Genomic DNA, 22,888 nt, shown 5'->3' with positions numbered 1-22,888 from the left:
GGGGAGGAGAAGGGAGGATGGAACTCAGGACAATAACCCCCAAAGCAATAGAATAACTTTCAGAAGAAAGGGTCTATGCTGCTTGTCTTCTCTCATGTCTGCTGAGTCCCTTCTGCTCCAGAGCAGAAACAGGGATTGTGGCTTCTTCGCAACTTCCCATCCCCAAGTTTGGGAGTCCTGGGGGAGCTTTTGAAAGGGAGCAATGGCATAGCTAACATTTCATAATAGTAAGTAATATTTATATAGGACTTCAAGGTTTACAAAGAATTTTACACACACTTTCTCCTTTGATCCCTACAACAACTTTCTGAGGTAGGAATTATCATTACCCCTGTTTTTCTGAGGAGAAAACTGGGGTTAAGTGATTTGACCAGTCACACAGCAACTAAAGTATATGAGGCTGAATTTAAAATCAGATCTTCCGACTCCAAGTCTAGTACTCTAGCCTCTAGATGACCTAGTATGAGCTAGGATTCCCTAGGCTGACTTTTATAATTTTGTGATTTGTAGAACACCTGGGTGGAAAGACTGCATTAAAAAAAAAAAAAAACTTTCCCCAACACCACTAACTCTACTTTAGTATAAGATAGCCTTCCCATAATTCACCTTGTCACCCCACTGTCACTATTTTCTATCTTAGATGGGCATCCCTACCTCAGAGTAGGACCTAAGCAACCTTAACTGAGTCCTGCCAAAACCCCAGGACACTCCCTGAACATCTTTAAACTATTACTCTTTCTATAACCACTGAGTCCAACCGTTCACATCCCAGACCCCTCCAATCATGAGACCAAAGGTATTTAGGGTTGCAAGAATTGGTCCAATAATCACAATGGAGGAAACTGAGGCCATAGGAAGATGTGGGATTGAACAGGTTCACCAAAAACAAAAGACATTTATTGGGAAGTGATGGATCTACAGGGAAAGAATAGCATCTTCTCGTGCTCACTCATTTGCCTACTTATTAGAATTTGTATCACTACATAGTAGACTGCATAACCCCAGGATGCCAGGCGAACAGGAAAAGTTTCTCTCTCATCTCCGCCTTAATCCTTAAATTTAAAATTTAAATTTAAATTCTTAAATCCTCCAGCTAGACATCCCAGGGTAAGTAACCCAATGAACTCCCAGGAAAATGGAAAATTGCCTCTGAGAATAGCCTCCTTCTGGCCTGTCATCCCCCTAATCCCTTCCCACTCACACATTGAACAGACAGAAAGAAACACTCAGACACCCATCTCTGTGACACATACCACTCACACTGATACACAGGGACACACCCACACATAAGCACCCTCATGCCCAGCTGCCTCCGGGCACAGTGCTATATATCCAGAAGGGTACCTAGAAAACCGACACAATCCACATATCCATTCCTGGTGATATAATCACATGCATCTAATCACAGGCAGCCACTAGCAATCTCTCTTGTTTGAAAGGAACTTAGTGCTCCTTGTTTTTTTTTGTTGTTGTTGTTTATTTGGTTGTTTTGGGGGAGTTTTCCCCTAGAAGAAGCCTGAAAGTGTTGAAGTGACAGAGGACATCACTGGGCATTCTTTCCCTTCTATTTCCCTGAGTCTTTAGTATGCCTTTGTATTTTCCTTGTCCAAACCCTCTTCTCTGGGAGGAAAGTCCCAAATTCTTTTCCCCGACACCTCCCTTCAGGAGAATTACTATTTTCCAGTCCCCATCCTTTTCCTGACTTAATTGCAGATCCCAGCTCAATATTGGCCCAAGCAGGAAGCTCTAGGTATAGGACTAGACTTCCTGAAGATGCTGCCACTTGCTCCCACCCCATCCTGACTCCACCCTATAGTCCTACCCTAGGGCCATGAAGTTTCTTGTTAGTTCTTAGCTCTTATCTCGGAGGTTCAGGCACCAACACTGTCAGCTCTGTTCCTGGCCCACCCTGTCTGCTCAGAGCTCGGTCCAGAATCATGGGGAACTGTCTGCATCGGGTGAGTGTGTGGGCCAAGACTCAAAGACTCATTCCATTCTTTCTCTCACTTCAATTTAACCCATTCCCATCTCTTCTCGCTCCTTTCCTTTCCTTATTTTGGCTCATCCTTTCCATGCTCATTCTTTGCTTCTTTACCTGCCCAGCCCTCCTAAACCTTATTTCTCATTCTTCCTTCATCAGCCCTTTCTTCCTAACTGCTTACTTTTCCCTTTTTAGTTTTTACTTCTTCACAACCTTCACCTCCTTCTCTTTTCATCCTTTTTAATCATTCCCTCCTCAGTCACTTATTCCTCACTCTCTTCTCCTCTCGAACCTTTCCATCTTATCCCTCACTTTCTGCTGTCCTCAGTCCTTTTGTTCTCACCTTTCCTTTCTTAAATACTCATTCTCATCTTTGCCCTCATCCCAGTCACTCCACACTCTTCACACATTTTCCTTCTCATCACTCTCTTCCCTTTATTCCTTTTCTTCTTCACAGACTCAAAGCCTTGGATACCCTATTAATATCTCATTCTTTATCTAGACTTTGAACTGGAACATCCTCGTAATTCTATGCCCTCTTTGTCAGACCCCAGTCCCTTGGAACTTATGTTCCTCTCCTAATTCTATTATGATTTCTTACTGATCCTCCCTCCTCTGCCTTATTTTCTTGCCATCTTCCCCCTGATTGCTCACTTAACCCACCTCCATCACTCTCCTAATCCCAGCCCTCTCCACCCCCAGCCTTATTCCTTCCTTTTCCCTGCACACCTCCTCATTCTACATACTATAGGTGGGAAGAAGGAATGAAAAGGTTCTCTGAGTGGCCACTTGTGCTATGTTTCCCAGGCAGGATCCAAGCTTCAGATCTCCGAAAACTTGACCATCAGTGGTTTGGAAGAAGAGTGGGATCTATGGAATGACACTTACAACTATACTGACGCTGACCTGGACTTGGCTGCTCCTTGTCGTTCTTGTCCCCTGTTAGACAGCTCCTCGCTGCCCTTTTTTGCCCTTACTAGTGCCTTAGGCATCCTAGGTGGTGGGGTTTTGCTCTTTATCCTCCTCAAACCCCTTCTCTGCCAGCACTTAAGCCCAGACCGGGCCATCCTGGCCCAGGTGGCCGGGGGCAGTACCCTCTTCAGTATTGTTTTGCCCATCTTGGCCCCAGGGTTGAATCCCACCCCAGACATCATCCTCTGTAGCGTGGGGCATGGACTCTGGTATGCCTCCGTTTTTGCCCAGGCTCTGCTGCTGTGTGTGCACATCTGTCTGGGTCCCAAACTGCACCAAAGATGGCTCTCCAAGCTCTCACTGACTCTGTGGGGTGTTGCTCTGCTGATGGCCTTGCCTGTTGCCCTGGCCAGTGATGTTACCACTGGAGTCTGCACCCTGTCCTTCGGCCCAGATGTGTGGGTTTGGTGTGTGATCCATATTGTGGTCTGCACTGCTATTTTCTTCATTCTTCCCCTGAGCCTGGTCGGGGCATCGGTAGTACAGAGGATACGAGGTGGAAGGTCAGGGCTATGGGCTAAAGTCCTGTGGGTCTGGTTCCTGTTCTGGTGGCTTCATGCAGTGGTGATGGGGTCCGATATCCTGGTAAGGTCAGACGCCTTAGTGATAAAAACGTGCTTTGTCCAGCAGACGCTAGATTTCTTGTTAGATTCTGCAAAGATCTTGGGGATATTGCACTGCCTAGTCACTCCACTGCTGCTGGCACTGTTTTGTCACTATGTCACCTGGCCCCCCACAGTCAACCCACTCTAGACCTTCCTTTCCCCGACCTCTCACCTCTCCCAGGCTTATTCTGGCATCTGGGCATCCTGGGAGGCAAGCTTCAGTTCTCCCTGCTGCCAATTGACATTAAAGTTTATGTTGCTATGAAGCTGATGGTTTCTTATTTGGCCACAATAGTGGGCCCAATTCTACCTTAAACACTCTTACCAAAACCTGTACCAATCAGGTTTGCCTGGAGGGATGGGGAAGAGAAATCATCACATACATGAGCTTCCAGGATAGAGACTAGCACAGAATTAGGACAGATAGACCTAAAGATTCTCCTGAGTTCTGGGATCAATGTCTTAATATTTAAAACAGAGGAACTAGGGGCACATTTCCTAAGGGAACCAGTTCAGTAGGTGAAATAGGAAGGGTTTAGATGTCTAGGGAACCCCAAGGGAATAGAAATTGAGAGGGGAAGCCATAATGAGGAGGAATGGTGGGAACGAACCTCTGAACTTCACTTATTCTTCTTTGAATAAGCTCTCATATTCCTTTTGCTCCTTTCGTTACCTCTTCTTTCTTTCCCATTTTTTTTCTGCCCAGAATCAAGAAAGGCATATTAGGGACTCTGTAAGAGTTCTTCCTTATTAGGCTACCACCACATATTCTTTGCTTTGATTCCACCCTAAAAGTCCCTGATTTGGTTACAGATCTCCCGAGTTAAGTTCTCAGCCCCCCTGAGCTGCCAGATAAAAGACCCTTCCTAGGAAGCAATTTTTAAGCTGAAAACCACATTAGAGGTGACCATTATACCTGTTTTCTTGTTGAAATAATCCTAAAAGCATGTGTGTGTGTGTGTGTGTGTGTGTGTGTGTGTGTGTACACATATGCTAAATGATGTTTTTGTGTGTCCATTTAAATTTTTTTTTATTTTGGTCCCCTCAACCCAGATTCTCTCTTCTTTCTTTCCCTAATTCTTATTCTCTTTTCTGTTCTTAGGAGGTAGGGACATGGTTATGACTCATGCTTTATCTCCTTTCACTTCTCCCCTTCTGATTTCCTCAATCTGCCCTCTCTGGAAAGTGGATACAGGGAAGGGGAGGAGAGGAAAGGGAAGGAAAGCTGGAAGGATTCCAAGGTATATGACCTAGTAAGAAGCTAGTTTATGATCCACCCTTTAACTGGAAATTGTCTAAATTTCCTTCCCCAGATCCAAGTTCTGGGGCCAACTCTTCACAGATTAGTCTCTTTGGTGGTTGTTTTTTCCTTCAATCTCCCACATCTTAAAGCTTTTTTCTTACTTACTCTTGGCCCACTAGCCTCTTGCTCTTATCTGAACACACACCCAGAACAAGAAATTTTCAAATCCAAATTCCCTTCCCTACAGAGGGAGCACCGTGGAACCCAGAGCTAGTAAACCAAATAAACTTCTCCTCATTTTGCCCTCCCAACCAACAAACACTCTGCAAGAAAGTCAAGGTGTTCCTCTACTGAATTCTAACAAGAATAAAAACTGTGAGCACAGGACATTCTCTAAGCTAGAGCTGGCTGGATCCAAATGCACTCCTTAAATATGCTATACCTGATTTTACTCAAAAGCGCCATTTCTCTCAAAGCTGGAGTAGGGACAGAGGTGGACTGAAAAATGCCAGGTTCAGAGAGTTTGAAGAAGGGATGTAATTTCCAAATCCTCCTCTTCCCCAACTTCTGCTGCTTAACAGCAACTTGACTACTCTCTGATCGGTTGTTAATAAATTGAAGGGAGGGACTAAATGGCCACGGGAAATAAGGAAGACATTCTGGACGTCAAGAAAGGTGGGGAAGATGTCTCAAAAAAAAAAAAAAAAAAGAAGAGACTGGTGGGGTTCCAGTTGTGAAGAGGTCCCAAACCTTCCCTGGATCTGTATCCTATTGTTCCTACCTCCTCTCTTTGATCCCTTTGTAGTTTGTCCTGCATTCACCCAACCCCTTCCATTTCCCTCCAGCATCTTCTCAGCCCCTGCCCCTCTCTCTTTAGTAGACCCCTATTTTAGAATGCAATCTGTCAGATTCAAAGCCCGACCTAGTTAAACTAGAGGTAGTGTTGGTGAAATACATGACTTATGGGATTGCATTTTCCTGTCATTAATTAGTCTTGTGTTTAGGTAGTCCTATTGTCCAGCCTCCACTGTTCCTGCTGTCATTCTCCATGATTTCCTTGGGGTTTTCCCTAGAATACCATAGTATTATTTATTGATACAGCCCACAGTGCACCAACAAATGCTAAAACTTAATTCTGAGCTCTGGTGTTGCCTTGGAACTTTTCTGAATTTCACCTAAATAGACAGATGTTATATAAGCCATTGGGCTTGCAGTTGGGAAGACCTGGCTCAAAAACACACTTTAAATACTCACTAACTGCATATACTGCACAACTCATTTAGCCCCTCTGAATCCCAGTTTTCTCAATAATAAGATAAGATCGATAATAACACCTACCTCCCAGGATTAGATAAGGTAACAATGCATTTAAAGTTCTTGCATACATATGAACTATCACTATTGCAAAGGTTAATTTCTTAAAGTTTGAAGGGACTTTAGGTGATCACTGTCATCAGTGTCATGTCATCAATATTTTTGATTAAAGAGAAATTTTTCTCAGAAAAATATAAAAAGAAAAAGAACTGTCCAAGACTTGAGAGAAAGGAGTCTTCTGGGTGGGCCATCACCTGAAATGAATCCTTTGAGATTCTATCATAGCTATTTAAATATATATTTGAGGGTAAAATATGTTTGACATTTATTGTCGAGTCATGTCTGATTCTTTGTGACCTCATTTGGAATGTTTTTGGCAAAGATATTGGATTGGGTTACTATTTCCTTCTCCAACTCATTTTACAGATGAGAAAATGAGGCAAGAAAAATTAAATTTTTTGCATAGAATTACACCATTGGTAAGGATCCGAGGCTGAATTTGAACTCTGGTCCTTCTGACTCCAGAGCCTGTGCTCAATTCACTGCAGCTAGCTTCTGTTTTACATATATTAACAAATAAATATAACACAGTATCTATGCAAGTAATGATGATGATCAACTTTGAACATTAGGCCAAAGTTTATTCCTTCTCATTTCAAACCCCACTCTGTACCCCCAATGCATGTTTAAATGGGGCTTGGATTGTCAGCAAGGTTTTGGGAAATGAGTGATTGAACTCTCCCTTTTCATTACCCATCCCTAGTCTAAGCCCTCCTTTCCATATAATCCCCCTCCTCCACCACCACTGTCTGCATCCTTCTGATTGAGAACTTTGCTGGGATTTCAATTCCAATCTACTGCCAACTCTAATTGCCAGGGATTTGCATTAAAACCATCACACGCTATCTAATTATTCTGACAACAGCCAGCTCGATGTCTGGGCACAACAACGAGAGAATCGGGGTTTTAATTAACAATAATGCACCTTGCAAATGAGGAATGTGACTGCTTAGGTTAATTAACAAGTCCGGGTCCCTTCAAACCATCTCTAGTCGAAGTCCAGGTGATTTGAAGGGTGGGTGGGGGAAAGACATCAGCTCATTGAAAATGCTCTTTGGTGTTCTTCATCTTTTTTTTCCCCCTTTTTTTTATATAAATACTTGGCAAGCTGGTGGGGAGAAAGTCAGGGAGTAAAGAGCCTGGAGAAATTTGATTAGCAGAGCTTCTTGAGCTGTTATCCAGAGTTGTTCATATCTGGCGTCTTTATGTCCAGGATGGAAATATAGGATCTGTTTTTAAACTAAATTGTATTAAAAAGAGAGGAAGTAGGAAACAAATCAATTCTACTCTACTCCTGACCTTCAGATTGTTACAATTCAAGCTGCCCCTAAGAGTTCCTGCCACTCTCTCTCACTTTCACCTCTTCCTTCATTTAGCCATTTTTGAAACTCCTCAAAGCCTCTTTCAGGAAGCTTTCCTGGACTAACTCCACCTTCTCCTTTTATTAAGTAATACTGGCAGTCTTGTGTTTGTATAGGAAGTTTCCATGTATTTGGGCATCTAGGTTTTGGCTTTCCTATCAGAGCAATAAATCCTCAAGGGCAGGGACTATACCTTCTTTAAACATCTTCCAGGAGTCAAAAGACACTCTTCTGAATTCTTAGAGTATTTCAGGAGATGGGGAGGATGCATTGACTAAGTGATGGTAGTCCCTGGTAGTCCATCCTAGTTTGAAAAATGCGGTATTATAGAGTTCTGAGGTGTGCTCTTAATCTCACAGACCCCTGAAAACCAAAACCAAAAGGTATTATAAGAAATCAAAGACAACCTGAAATATTAAATATTGGTAAACAGGGCCAAAAGGAAAATGTGAAAAGAAGGAGCCAAATGAATCTAGAGAAAAGATTGGGTTGTGGAGAGTATATCCTTGGGTCATAACTCTTAAGTCTCTGAAAGATCTCTGTGTAGGAAAAAAAAGGGAACCTAGATATTCTACAGATATACTGACAAGAAAAGAGGAGCATATTAAAACTATATGAAGGGATATTTAAGGGAGGCAGCAACTGAAAGGGTAAAACACGAAGGCTGGCAGCAAGGGATATTGCCTCTGGGTGTCTCTCTGAGCTTAGGTTTATATAAAAACAGAGTCTTTGACCCTGTATCCCTTAATTTAGTTGATTTGAAGCAGGAGATATTGGGGAGATTATGACAAAGTATCTATTTAACTTCATAATCTCCATTTTTTGATTTGTAAAATGAGGAATTTAACTGTTTTCTAAATCTTCTGGTCTGTGTTACAATGGCTGAAATTGGGGTAAGTTTTAATGTGTTCTACAAGCATCATTTTGAGAAGATCCAATTTCTTCTCCCAATATAGTTTCCTGGGTCTTAGATTGCCTAGGGAAAGGTTAAGTTAGATTATTTTCAAAGCCTAAAGGTGAAATAATCATAAGGAATTCCATTAAGATTTCAGGAATGGAGAAAGGACTCTATAGACTCAGAACCCAGTTAGAGGTACTAACATTTATGCAAACTACACATCTATGTTCTCAAGAGGACAGTCTTAAATTCAGACTACTCCATTAATAACAAAGATTATCTTCTCTGATTAGACTCACATATAAAACCTATGTACTTTGTGTAAACCACTGGACCCAGAATCAGAAATATACTCTTACTAGCCTTAAGACACTTACTAGCTATGGGACTCTGGGCAAATCACTTAATTGTGCTTGCCTCAGTTTCCTCAAATATAAAATGGAGATAATAGTAGCACCTATCCCCCAGGATATTGGGAGAATCAAATAAGATAAGAGTTTATTAAGTGTTTTACACAATATCTAACATATAGTGGACACTTAATAAATGCTTGTTCTCTTTCCTGATCATATCATAATTTTCTGCAACAATCTGGCTTTCAGGTCCACTGCTAAGCTACTTTTTTATCTGCCCTTCATCTACTTAACAAAAATAACAGAAAATCCTCCATGTCAAGCAAAATGAGAACACCTATTTTTTTTCTTTTAATGCACCCCTATTTTCTATTTCCCTATTCAATCCTGTTCAGACCTCTGTCACTGCCTTGTGGCAACTCAATTCCCTGAACAGATTCATGGATTCAGACCCCTGAAAAGTGCTTGTCTTCATCTTTGCTTGGCCCTTAAGTACCTTTTATCTTTTTTCATCAGGGCTTGTCACCTCCATTCCTCTCATGTTTACAGGGTGTTTGAATACCCTGCATATACAAGGCCAGGTAGACACCCAGTTTTTTAAGGAACATAAGCCAGAAGGAAAATGTTCACATAAGAACTTAGGAGTTCAAGCATCAATCCCTGTGATATTCAGTCCTCAACCATTCCCTTGGACCAATAATGGGTTAACTCATTCTTCATAATCTTCTCCTTTCTTTCCAGGGGCCTAAGAGACATATTAGATGACAGATTCAGAATTTAAAAAAAAATCTTAAAAGAAGCTAATCTAGCCATTCTAGATGTATCAGATTAAATAAGATGAAATTTAATAAGGATGAATGTTATATCTTGCAAGTGGGTTCAAAAATTAATTTTCCAACTACAAAATATGGAAAGAGAGATAGCTAGACAACAGGGCAGGTAAGTGGTACAGTGGAAGGGGGCTGAGCCTGGATTCATGAAGATTCATCTTCTTAAGTTCAAAACTATCCCTAGAGACCTTGTAGCAAGTTACTTAACCCTATTTGCCTCAGTTTCCTCATCTGTAAAATGAAAAGGCAAACAACTCTAGTTTTTGCCAAGAAAATCACAAAAGGGATCAAAAAGAGTCAGATATGAGTGAAAATGACTGAGCAATAACTACCATAGCTAGAGAGCAATTTACTTAGCAAGACCTGGGGACTGACAGACCCATACATCTTAAGTATGGAACATGATAGCCAAGAACAGTATGATATTCCACACACTATGAGATTAAATGTGATATGGTGGACTTAGAATCATGAAGTTCTCATCTTGCCTCACATACTAGCTTTGTGATCATAGGCAGGTTACTTCCCTGAGACTTACCTTTTCATCAGTAAAATGGGGATATTAAAAAAATTGTATCTAATGAGATGATATACCTAATGACATAACTTTATTAATTGTGAAATGCTTTATATAAATGTCAATTATGATTACAACAGGAAAAATAATGTGATCTTGCAATGCATCAGTCAGATAGTCAACAAGCGTTTTAGGAGAGAGTGAGACTAATGGCTTCACACGGCTCTGCCTTAGTTAAATCTAATTCACTCACAAATCTAGACATCACCTTACAAATGTCATTGGTTCTTTTTGAGAATGTAGGATCAACAGCAAGTGCTTACTAGTTGCCAAGGGCTAGGAATACAACTATAAGCCAAAAGCCTTTGCCTTTAAGGACCTTACATTTTAATGGGGAATACATAAAGAACAATACATAAAAGGCAGAAGAGGAAGATACCCAGCATGTAGTGACACAATGGAAAATAAAGAGAAGGCTAGTTTGGATGCTATCCTTAATGGAAAGTTCTGAGAGGAATCCATCAGCCTCTAATCAGAGGGTTTCAGGGGCAGAAGATACTTCTGTGGTAGGAGTTCCAGAGCTAATGAAGAATTTTCTGGACCTAGAAGAATACAGTATAGCTTCCAGGTATAAGAAGGTAATAGTTCTACTGTGCTTTACTTGGCTTAGATACCATGAATACTATGAGGTACATTTGAGAAAGGACACAGATAAACTGGACTGTATCTGGAGAAGAACAACCCAAAGTATGAATGGTATTCAGCTGTATGATGATCAGTTGCAGGAACTAGGGAAAAAGAAAATTCAAAGAGGAAATAATAACTATCTCCAAGTGTTTAAAGAACTGTAACATGGGAAAGGGAATTGTGCTTGTTTTGTTTGACCCAAAGGACAGGGTTAGAAGGGCCAGATAGGAGTTACAAAGAAGTACATTTAGACTTAATTTTAGGAAATCCTTTCAACAAAGAAAACAATCTAAAAGCAGAATAGACTGTTTCATGGGGGAACAGCTTTAGAGGTCTTCAAGCAAAGGTTAGATGACCATATTTCAGGTATACTGTTGAGGGAATTCGATTTGTTTTCAGGAATGCTTTGGACTTATGGGACCACTGATCCCTTCCTACTTGGAGATTCTGGCATCCTAGGAACCTTTCCTCTTTCTGGGGCATGATCTTCTGTTCCCATCGTCAAGTGAAGATACTGAGGAACCCAGTATTTACACATAGTTGACAACTTAATTCTGGAAGACTCCTACAAATGTCTTTAGGTTGGAACAGTGGAATGAATATTGAAAACTGACTTTCTGTCAAGGAAGGAGAGGGAGGCCTCTCTCTACTGACCCAGCTCATGGACTTTTATGGGAGGATAACACTCAACGAAGTGTTATAATCTCCCATATGCAAGTTATGTTCTTTCTTTTCAATGTACAGTCATCATCTCATGTTTTCCCATAGGAGGCAAATAGTAATGGAGTAATCATCCTTAATATACAAGATGGGGAGAATAAGATGTATCAATATCCATGGACTAGTTCACAGCCACCCAGCAAGTCAGTAGACCTATCTCCCAGATCAGACCTCTTTCCTCAAGACTATTCTGCCTTTATAAAATACCTACATTTATCTCTATGGCCAGGAAGGCCCTGATACCTTTGGTAGGCACATATGGAACAAATAAAAAAACTAGGTGAGGAGGAGCCCTGGAAGTCAGTTCTTTTTCCTTCCTCTTCTCACCCCTCAAAACAGGAGATAGGAAGTTAGTTTGTCCAGCTGGAGAGGTCAGTGACCTTGCCAAGAAGTTTCATTTCAAATGGTATAGTAGAAAGAATAATGAGTTAGGGGTATGAAACTCAAATTCTACCATTGCCATTTACTACCTTGTTTAAAAATCATCCAAGTGACAACTTCCTTGTGCCTTAATCTCCTTAGCAATTAAAAAAATGGAATGGTTGAGCTGGATAACCTTTCCAGTTCCAAATCTGCTTCCATGATCTAGTCTGGGCAGAGTGTCTTGAGGCAGTAAAAGTGGGTATTCTGGCCTACCATTGGTAGTTAACACAAGGAACCTTGTCTCTTTTTTCATTTAAAATTCAGAGATCTTTGTGCCTCAGACAAAACTAGTTGTTCTTCATGATTGACCAGCTGAGTTCCAGAAAGAGTAAGGAAGAGGGGGAGTTAAAAGTGAAAAGAGAAGAGAGTGAGATATTCTGAAAATTCAAAATTAACATGGTGAAATGAAATGAGAGCTGGTGTCGAAGCCAGGAAGATCTGCATTAGAGTCTTTCCTGGAATTTGCTACATAATCTCTTTGTGAGACTGGGAAAGCATTTCTAACATTTCAGTGCTCTAGGTAAAGTCTTAAATTTAATTCTTTAAAAATAGATTATTAATAATATATATACACATATATTTAAAGAGCTAATGTTTTTGGTAGTGTTCTAGGTATTAGTGTTATAGGGTTGTTATAAAAAAGATAATGTGATAACATATTGCATTAATAGAAGTATATTATCCAAGCCATAGGAAGTTACCATCCTATATACACTTCTGGAATATAGAATTTAATTCCTGATGTTGCACCAAGGAGGGCTTTGGTAATGGAGAAAACATCCAGAAGAAAATGGCTAAGATGGCAAAAGTCCTAGAATCTGTGTTATATAAGAAATGGCTTCATAATTAGAGCTAGGAGGGACCTGAGAAATGAACTGCTCTCCTGTACACAAATTGCTGTATCTAAATAGAAAAATAGAAGTCAATCCTCTCAGTTTATGTATAAGGGGACTTAAGACCCGAGAGAGGTAATACTTTACCCAAAGTCTGAACAAATTAAAAGCTGTGCCAGGAGCTGGAGACATCTCTTTCAAACATTTGGGGTACTAGAGAAGAGATGTCTCAGAGGAAACAAGGCAGCTGCCAGAAAGAGCTCTCATTTTACAGGGAGTAAAGTTATTCTATATTACTGTGTGCTTAGTAGAAACTCAACAAATGACAAATGATAGTAACATTTATATAGCACTGGAAGGTTTACAAAATCCTTTTCATGCCATTTCCTTTTATCCTCATAACAACCCTGTGAAGCAGGTATTATTATTATCCTTATTTTTAAAACGAGCAAACTGAGGCTAAGAGAAGATGTTACAAAGGGTCACACAGCTAATAACTAAAGAAAGATGTCAGTTCACACCTCAGTTCCAAGTCCAGTGCTCTGCTACCCTGCTGAGTTCTCTTCAGAATGGGATAGCGGGATCAAGGGAAAACAAGTAAAAATTACAGAGAGGCAGATTTTAGTTCAATATAAAGAAAAATTTAAAAAAAATTCAATTTCATTCCATTTTAACAAACACTTATTAGCACCTATGTCTGGCATTCTGCGATGTGCTGGGAAGAATGAAATATGACTAATAATAGACTGGCCTCCTTATGGAAGAGTGTGATTTCAGCCATTAAAAATGCTCCATGGCTACTAACTTGTAACAGAAACTGAAGAAGGGACCCATGAATTTAGTGGAATATTTGAGCAAATGTCCTTTTAAGTTTCTATAATTTTCTATAATTTAAGTTTCTATAACAGATGCCTAAATCCAAAACTAAGTTCTCAGTTAAGACAAGTAGACATAACTAGGGGCCTTGAACTGATATTCTTATGAATCCTTAGTGACCAGTTTATAGTTCCTCACAGACTCTAGACTAAGCCTGGGACCCTCTGGACTGCTTAAACAACCCCGTACCATGACTTAAGTCATAGCTGAAACCTGGGGTCCCTCTGGTGGTTAGAGTATGTCACTGTAGCCTTTCCTCCCAGAAGAGAATTTTTTAAGGGACATAAGGAACCACACAGGAGGGAAGAAGAAAACCTTGTGAAAATGAATCCAGTCTACTTCCTGAAATCATAGAATTTTAGAGCTGGAAAGGGAGTCACACAGATGGCTCCGGATCTTTAATAGAGAGGGAACCTTTTGGAATGTCAGAGGTGGTAAGAAATTTGAAGGATGTCCAATCTTATTTCCTCCTTTGACAGATGGGGAAGATGAGGTCCAGGAGGGTCAGGGCGATTTAGCTAGGGTCAAAGAGCTAATCAGTAGCTCAATGAAATCTAGAAAAAATGAAAAAGAGCATGGAGTAGGGAGACCCAGTAGCAGTGATCTAAAACCAAAATAAACAGAAATCCTTAGGAGAGAAGGCAAGAATCAAGGACCACCTATATTATCCAACTTTCTTTTCCCATGTGAATGACTTGGGTGATTAGAATTGTTGCTCAGTCTAACTCTTCAAGATGCCATTTAGGGTTTTCTTGAAAAAGATACTGGAATGGTTTGCCATTTCCTTCTCCAGCTCATTTCATAAATGAGAGAACCGGGGCAAAGAGGACTAAGTGACTTGGCCAGGATCATACAAATATCTGAGACTGGATTTAACTTAGGAAGATTCTGCCTACTGCACCTACCCACTCCAATTAGGGTATACAAGGTATTCTATTTCCTAGAATTAGAGATACCCATGCTCTCAGGTTATAGATAACCAGGACCATACACTTAAAGTTGGGATGAATCTCAGAGGTCCTCCAACAGTCTCATTTTATAGATAAAGAAATGGAAACTCAATGTAGTTAAAAGACTTGCCCAAGATCATACAGTTTGCAAAATTCACTTTTTCACTGAGCTACACCCCTACTGTTATTCACCTTTGCATAATACTATTGCAGGTGTCAAAGCATCAGATATATATCTATTATCTCACTTAACTCTAGGAACAACCCTATGAGGTGGATTGTGGATTCTCTTTTCCATTTTACATATGAGAAAATGGAGGTTTAGTTTCTTAATGATTTGTACAAATCAATTAAATGGTAAAGCATCAACTTGAACTTAGAACTTTGGCTTCCAAGTCCAGTGTTCTTCTTGCTACAGTACACTGCCTAATTATCCAAAGATTCCAAAGACTCGGTTTTTTGTTATTCTTTGGAAAAGAACCAAAAGTTCAGATTTGCCTGAAGTCCACTAGGCACCAATGATGCCAGACTTGAATTATTACCAAGGCAACGGAAGGAGCTAGGCTGTGAGGTTCAGCTCAGGGAGATGCTACTCAGACTCTGTGTGAGGATGCAAATGACAGCCTCTCAGAAAATAGCCAAACAAGGTGCTGGGAGACTTGGTATTACAGCAACTTCCCACCCACTCCCATTCTCTGATCCCTTGAGAGGAGACATTTCCAAGAGCCTTAGTCATTTGCAGATAGCCCTCAAAGCTGATGCTTCTTGAATTCCTGACAATATTCATAGCAGAATTGTGTTTCTGGACCTCTTTCAACTCCTCTGACCCTGCCAGGTTCCCTGGCCCAGTATATATTTGGGAATCTCAGAGTTTTAAAACCATAGATTGATAAATAAAACATTAGGGCCCTAATGTTTATAAAGCAGCTTTCTCACAACAACCCCATGAGGTCATCCATGCAAGAATTGTTGTCTCTATCTTATAGATGAGGAAATTGAGGACCAGAGAGTTTTAGGAATTGTCTGTAATCACTGTAATTTCTGATTAATCTATCTTTTCATTATACTGCATTGCTATAAAAGGACAGAGCTTCTGAGTATACTGTCTAATTTTGTAGATTGTAGAGACTTTAAGGATCAGTTCATCTAAATTTCACATTTTTAGAGGAAGTAACTGAGGTTCTGAGAAGATAAATAACTCATCCAATGTCCTGGGGCTAGTTAGTGATAGAGCTAGTACTTGATCCTGGGTGTTCTGACTTTCCTTCTGTTGGCTTTCCCTGTGTCAGATTCCCTTAAGTCATTTTATGGTCTGTATACCACTGAAAGCAGTGGGGATCAGTTTTCATGAAATAACTTTTCCCTGTCTTTTTGGGAAAAATGAGGGGAGACTATCGTGAGCACTATTCATTTTTCTCTTAGATTTCCTCAATGCAGAGCTCGCTAGCTCATCCGTAGTCACAAGAAATATAGAACTGAGGAATCGAGAGCAAGAGAAGATAGCAGCATCTCCTCCTTCCCCCCTCCACCCCCTGTGCTGACTGGATGATGCAGCCAACAGGAGCTGAAAGAAGCTGCTGCTTCCTGGGGTGAAGGATCTTACCTGTAAAGAAGACAGACTGTGGGAGACTGCCAATGAGATAGGAGAAGGAAGATAGAAGGCAGAGAGGGAAGAAAAGGGAAGGAGAAAGAGTAAGCTTTCTATGGAGGTGGGGGAAGGGTGAGGACTGTTGTCCTGGATTCCCTTAGGGGAGCAGGACAGATACCATTCAGCGTCCTGATCTCTAGTCTTGATGCTGTTAATAACTCCAAGGTCACTGGGGCTCAAGTCCTGTGAGGGAGGGTGAGGGGGGGTAGAGCTTTGTACTATTTTGTGACCACAGACTGAACTCCTAACCCCAGGCCATCTGTCTCACAAACAGGATTGGGCTGGTAGATTGGAAAATCATCTAAATGATGTGATTCCAAAGGATAAGGGAAGGCTGATCCTCCTACTCAAAAATATATCTATTATAATCGCTTATTTGGGGTACACTATTTCTCAGAATTGTACCAGAATTGTGGGTTAAGCATTTTCTTTCCTTGCAATCTTAAAAAAATTCTTCCTTGGAGAGGTAACATTTTCAGTTATGGGTAATAAAAATACCATGCATTTTTTTTTAGCATGTTAAGGCTTACAAAGTAGAGGAGACAAATAATATTAGTAGGGCCATTTTATAGACAGAGAAATTGAGGCTGAGAGAAGCTAAGTGAATTCCATATATATTAACATGATATAATTCATTACATGATTTTTCATAACAGGAGGACTAAGAGAAAGATGGAGTCATGTGAGGAATGTAGTAGAGAATCACTGAGAGGACACAAAGAGGAAAAATAAAATGATATGGTATAGTACTTTAATAAATATATCTTGTCTCTAATTCCAGTCACTGTATTCCTTGAATAAATTATCTCTCAATCACAGGCCTCAGTTTCCTCATCTGTTCTATTAGCTGAACTAATTGAGGTTCCTTTCATTGCTAAAAGACATGAGTCTATGACCCCAAAATTGTGTCTTTACTTTTATCTTATCACAGTTTTGCTTGGATCAGCCCTGGTCTCACATGTATTTCCCTAATTATTACAGAATTAAGGAAGAGTTGTAGGTTAGGAAAAATTCTCTTATTTCCTAGCAAAACTGTTTGTACTTTACTGATGGTAATTCAGTATAGCTGTTTCCAAAAAATCTCTATATTATTTTTGTTACATTATTATTCTATCCAGAGTATGTGGCCAGGATGGTAAGGGAAGAAAAGAAAATAAATAGGAAAGAAAAAATTCTAGAAATCACATCATGCCAATAGACAGTGGAAGGTGAGGACCACCTTAGTGGCTGATCCCTTGGAACAAGACAAAGCTTTTTAATGTGCATTATCAATTTTCAGCTAATCCAAAGACAGGAGCAGGGAACTCGGGCACTGGGAACTGAGGTGTAGTCACAATAGGATACTGGAGGAATACCACACCAAGGGAGAAGTCAATAAAGGTGCCAAAAGATCAACTGAGGTCAAAGGATGATGTGGGACAAGAGGAGCACTTCAAAGCAAAGGTATGGGTGAGCTGAGGTAGCAAATCAGGACAAGGTGAGACCAGGACCTGATGGATAAAACAAGACAGATGTGGATGGAACTCCAGCGCTCATGGAGAAAATAAAAACTTGCTATACAGCAATACCATGGTTTTGTGAAACTTCTGTTTAACAGTGAATTGAAGCAAGACGTCCATGAATCATCTTGCTCCTTCAGAGGACTCACCTGGGAAGATTCAGTAACTCACTAGTGTTATTATCTTTTCTATCTCAACACAAATAAAAAACATGTTTATTAGACTGTTTCTTCACACAAAGCACAGTGCTAGGTATCTCACCCTTTTCTCCTACCTCCTCTCCCTCCATTAATCCGTACATTAAGGAAAGAACAGAGCAGGGGAAGGGGATGTCAGAGGGAACAAAGTATGAAACTCAATCCATCAACTTAAAGCAGACTCTTCCTGAGGCTTCTCCAAGGGCCAGGACCAGATGTAGAAAATAGTTAGAAGGGCCATTCACATTTGCATTTTATTTGCATATCATTTGCATAGGCCTACACTGACATACGGTTTGTTCCTAGGCAATTTTCAAGCTAAAATGTGATTATTGCAGCCTTTGGGGTTGTCATGGTTTGATTTTCCTCTTCTTACTTCCTTCTCACCCACCCACTGAGCCCTGACACTATAGAATTTCCAGTGAGTATGGTTTGTGTTAGGTGGTTTTGGGAAGATGGAGAGAAGTTAAAGAGACAGAGGAGACTCACTGAAAAAGAGGAGGGAGAGGAAAACAGCATGAATATCACCAAGGGTCCAATAAGTCTCAAGAAGCATCATGCTCTCCCGGCCCTTATCCACACTTAGAATACTTCAATCCTGCTGCTTGGTTACAGCTTCTGTTGATTTGTTAAGGAAATGGCTCCTTTTGCAGGAAGTTGGGAGGAAGCTACTCACTTTTGATGTTTCATGTGGGAACACAATGTCAAGGTTGCCCCCATGGCATCGGGAGAAATAGAAACCTGATGTTTGTTGTGCAAGTCTGGGTTAGGCAGGCAGTCTGTCAATGAGCTCACCCAGTCTCTTGCCTCAGCCTTCTTTTCTCTGCATCAGTCAAGCATCATTTTTAAAGTGCCTACTATGTGCCTAAGCACTGGAATTACAAAGAAAGGCAAAAATTATTCTGTACTCTAGAGGAGCTCTGTACTCTAGAGATACCTACACACGGGGTCAATTGGAGATAATCAATAGAGAGGAAGCATTAACATTATCAAGAGATTGAGGAAACTTTCCAGAGCTTAACTTGCCTTTCTCACCCTCCCACTACCCACTCCTTTTTAACTTTCTTTAAAGAATTAATTTTCCCATACTTTTTGTCATTGCAGATTCCTCCTGAGGTTTAATAAATGGCAACTAGGTGGCACAATGGATAGGATACTGGACCTGGAATCAAGAAATTCTGACCAAATACAGCTTCAAACATTTAGTTATTGTCTGACACCAGGAAAGCCACTCAACTTTCCCGTCTCAGTATCCTCAACTGGAAAATGAAAATAAAAACAGCACCTATTTTGCAGGTTGTTGTGAGGATCAAAAGAAATATTTTGTAAAGTGTGTAGCACAGTTATTGTTACATAGTAAACAATGTATAAAAGTTGATTCCCTCCCCTACAACAATTGATTGACTTCTAACATCTTTCCCAATATTGCTTTTAAAAGTAAGAGAGTTGACTGGAATACATCAATTTAAATGAAGGTTGCTTGGTTCTTCTTTCTTTTGTGCAATTGGTGCTGTTTGTTCTAGATGTTTGTGCCAAACAGGAAATAAAGTAAATTTTAAAAAAATATTCTCATTCATTTGACAAAAGTTAAGTGAATTCCTACTATGTGCAAAGCACAGTTTAGGCCCCATGGGTCATACAAAATATAGAGAAGACATCGTTTGTCCTATCATGGAACTTATAGAGGAAATAAAACATTAGTAGAGAAAATAGGAAATTTTCCATAAATGGTTTAGAGAGCTGCAATCAATCAACATTTTGTTCATTACCTACTCTATGCCAGGCTGTGCTGGGCTAGCCATAGAGGGGCAAAAGTGAAACTATCACTGTCCTCCTGCTTATTTTCTATAGGACTGTGAAGAATTACATAACAAAAGGCTACATGACATCCAAAGAGAAGGATCCTCTTCATCAGGGTTTGTGAGGAAGGGAGAAGGAATCAGACAAGGTTTCTTAGATGAGGTGGCTTTAAAAGTGAGCTTCAAACAGGAAAGAGAAGAAGCATTTATTAAGCACTTTCTATGTAGTCTAGGAATTTTGCAAATATTACTTCATTTGATCCTCATAATGACCTACAAAGTATTATTACATTGATTTTTACAATTAAGGAAACTTATGCAAATATAAGGTAAGTGGCTTTTTCAGAGTCAAACAATTAGTAATGTCTGAAGTTAGCTTTGACTTTAGATCTTCTTGATTCCAGGTCCAGAATTGTATCTATTGCACCTCTTAGCTCCTTAAATAGTGGGTAAGATTGAAGGGCGGTGGGGGAGGGAGAGAGAAGAGGTGCTTTTCCACAAAGTAAGCTGATGTTTAACATCTTGAGATTTGTTATTCAAAGTCTAAGAGGCCACATCAGGATATAATTCATTTCTTGTTCTATTATAAATTGTAGTTCATTTTCAATTCCCAAACACTTTCTTCTCATTGCTATATTAATGTAAGCTTTTAAGTCTGTTTTTAATCCCATAAGGAGCCTCCAAATATCTTAGACACATGAGATCCAGCAAAGAACAAGAAACCTTCAGAGAACTTACAGGAACTTTAGCAGAATTCATTCCAGAGGATAGTTCACCCCTTGTAGCTTCCTCTGTCTTTTGAGAGAAAAAAATTTTTTTTTTTACTCAGACTATGAGATCCTTTGCTTTTACTGGAGGTCACCCATCACTTTTTAACTAAAAACACTTGCCTCAGTCTGGAATTCCAAGAAGTGAGAGATATGAATTGATGGGAATAGAGAAATGTTCCCATATGGGACCTGCCTAAGCTTCTTGTAAACTCTCTGAGGGCCCCATTTAGTGTTTTCCATAAGCCTAGGACTATGCTAGGTACCCTTTTGGCTTTTAAATACACTTACTATAATAATAATATTTCTATGCTACTTTATGTGATTTCACTTGACATTCATTACAATGTGGTACCCCTAGGGTACACAACTACTTTCATCTCTTTGACTATACTTTGACCCTGGAGATGCTTTGAAAGAACCATTTTTGTTTAATTTGTCAATGTCATTTTGCGTCCTTATTCTCTGTTGTATTCTGTTGTATTCCAACCCCCTTGTTGGACTGTGTGTCCTCTTCAAAGTTAATGGACACCTTTTTGAGTCTTTCAGTTGGGTCACAGAGGATAGTATGACATATCATGATCCCTGAGGGGGGAGGGACCCCTCTTCACAGGTCTCTTTGGTTGGCGCTGAATCATCGATCACATCTCTGGCTGGTCGCTCAGCTGATCTGAGCCGTCTGTTCCTAATTTGCTGTGTGCATGTCTGTGTCTCTTCTGCTTGAATACAGAAGCCTACTTAAGGATTTTTGGCTTCCTCCCTCCCACCTCCTTTCATATCTGGGAAAGCATCAGATGTAGTCCTTTCCTGACTGCAATGGACAAAAGAAGATGATCTCATAACTTTGTGTTTATATTTCTCATATGCATTGATCATGTTCTAATTTAGTGTACACTTATCTGTGGAAGTAGAGGGTGACTCCTTCCCCCAATATGCAGGGCAGGGCAGAAAAGATATTTGAAGGTCTGCATTTAAAAGTCTGCCAAAAGTGTTTACCTTGAATAGTTAGCCAGAGAACATAATTAACTAAAAGAAAAGGCATTTGATGAAATGATAGTATTACAATAAAAATAATTAAAAATTCTTCTTAAAAGTATTGGACCTACTCTTATCTATTATCCATCCATCCATCTATCTATCTATCTATCTATCTGTCTGTCTGTATATCTTTCATCAATGGGAAAGCAGGTTAAACTTAAGAAATGTGTGCAGACATCTTCAAATACGGGACTCAAGAGAAGCATAAAAAAGTAAACAGGGAAGGAAAAAACCTATATTTCTTGAAGGTTAAAATGTTTACATCCCTACATGCAAAGATGACATATGTAATTCTTGAGAACTGTATCTTTGTTAGGGAAATTCTTAGAGGACGTAAGGATGTCAAGTAGTATTGACTAATGTGATGATATACAAAAAATTAGGGATGGGAAAGGGATTATATTGGGGAAAGAGGAAAAAGGAAGTAAAATGGAAGTACATTATGTCACATAAAGAGGCACAAAAGACCTATTAGAGCTGAGGGAAAGAAGGGAGAGGGATGAGCATTGTTTGAACCTTAATCTCATTTGATTTGACTCACAGAGGGAATAACATACATACTTAGTTTGATATAGAAATTTGTCTCATCCCATAGGGTAGGAGAGGAAAGGAGAAAAGAAAGGAGGATGCTAATAAAAATGAGAGCAGAAGCAGAAGGGGAAAAGGGTAAGAGGGAGAGCTGAAGAAAGGGAGGACAGATTGAGGGAGGTGGAGGTTAGAAGCCACTAGTGAGGATGGAAAGGGGGAAAGGAGAGATAATTGTGAGTGGAGAAGCAAACATGTAAGAATATATGTGATTAATGTTCATTCATGGAGAAGTATGGATTTAGGGAACATATGTGATGAGGGTATGCATATGAACAGAGAAACATGCCTTTAATGTTGCAGGGCTACTGAAGTCTTCTAGAGATGTGATTGTAATGTTTCCATCAATTCTGTATCTTGCTACTCCCACAAAGTTGACAGGGTACATCCCAGCTGCAATCTGCTCTATTGAAGGTGTAGTCTCTGTTGAATGCTGCCATATCAATTGCTACTCTTCTGGATACATAGCATCCACTGACAGGCATAGCCCCACTGAGCACATGGTGGTAGAGTTTCTCTGTAACTGTAACTGCTAGATTCTCCTGATGAACTTGACTATAGTGCTTTTCTCTCCCTCATAAGAATAGTTTTTGTCCATGCTTCCTTAATCTTAAACCAGAGTTTTAAAAAAATCCCAAGCTCCAAAAATTCTTTTGATAAAGCAGCTATCCCAAGTAGAGATCAGCAAAAGACTTTCCTAAGAAAAACATATCTCAGCAGTTAACCTTATGG

General features: G+C 40.0%; 1 protein-coding gene across 1 annotated transcript; it reads left to right on the top strand.

Annotated features, from left to right (window-relative positions):
- The first annotated feature begins 44 nt into the window (after positions 1-44).
- ACKR1 (atypical chemokine receptor 1 (Duffy blood group)) lies at positions 45-3,824 on the top strand. The gene is made up of 2 exons (XM_051993705.1): positions 45-1,958; positions 2,789-3,824. The coding sequence occupies exons 1-2, from the start codon at positions 1,938-1,940 to the stop codon at positions 3,704-3,706; spliced, it is 939 nt and encodes a 312-aa protein (XP_051849665.1). The 5' UTR covers positions 45-1,937; the 3' UTR covers positions 3,707-3,824.
- The last annotated feature ends 19,064 nt before the right edge of the window (positions 3,825-22,888 follow it).

This window comes from Antechinus flavipes, chromosome 4 (genome assembly GCF_016432865.1).
Source record: "Antechinus flavipes isolate AdamAnt ecotype Samford, QLD, Australia chromosome 4, AdamAnt_v2, whole genome shotgun sequence".
In the NCBI taxonomy this organism is placed as follows: domain Eukaryota; kingdom Metazoa; phylum Chordata; class Mammalia; order Dasyuromorphia; family Dasyuridae; genus Antechinus; species Antechinus flavipes.
The sequence above is the reverse complement of the archived record's forward strand: the minus strand, read 5'-3'. Positions and strand labels throughout refer to the sequence as shown.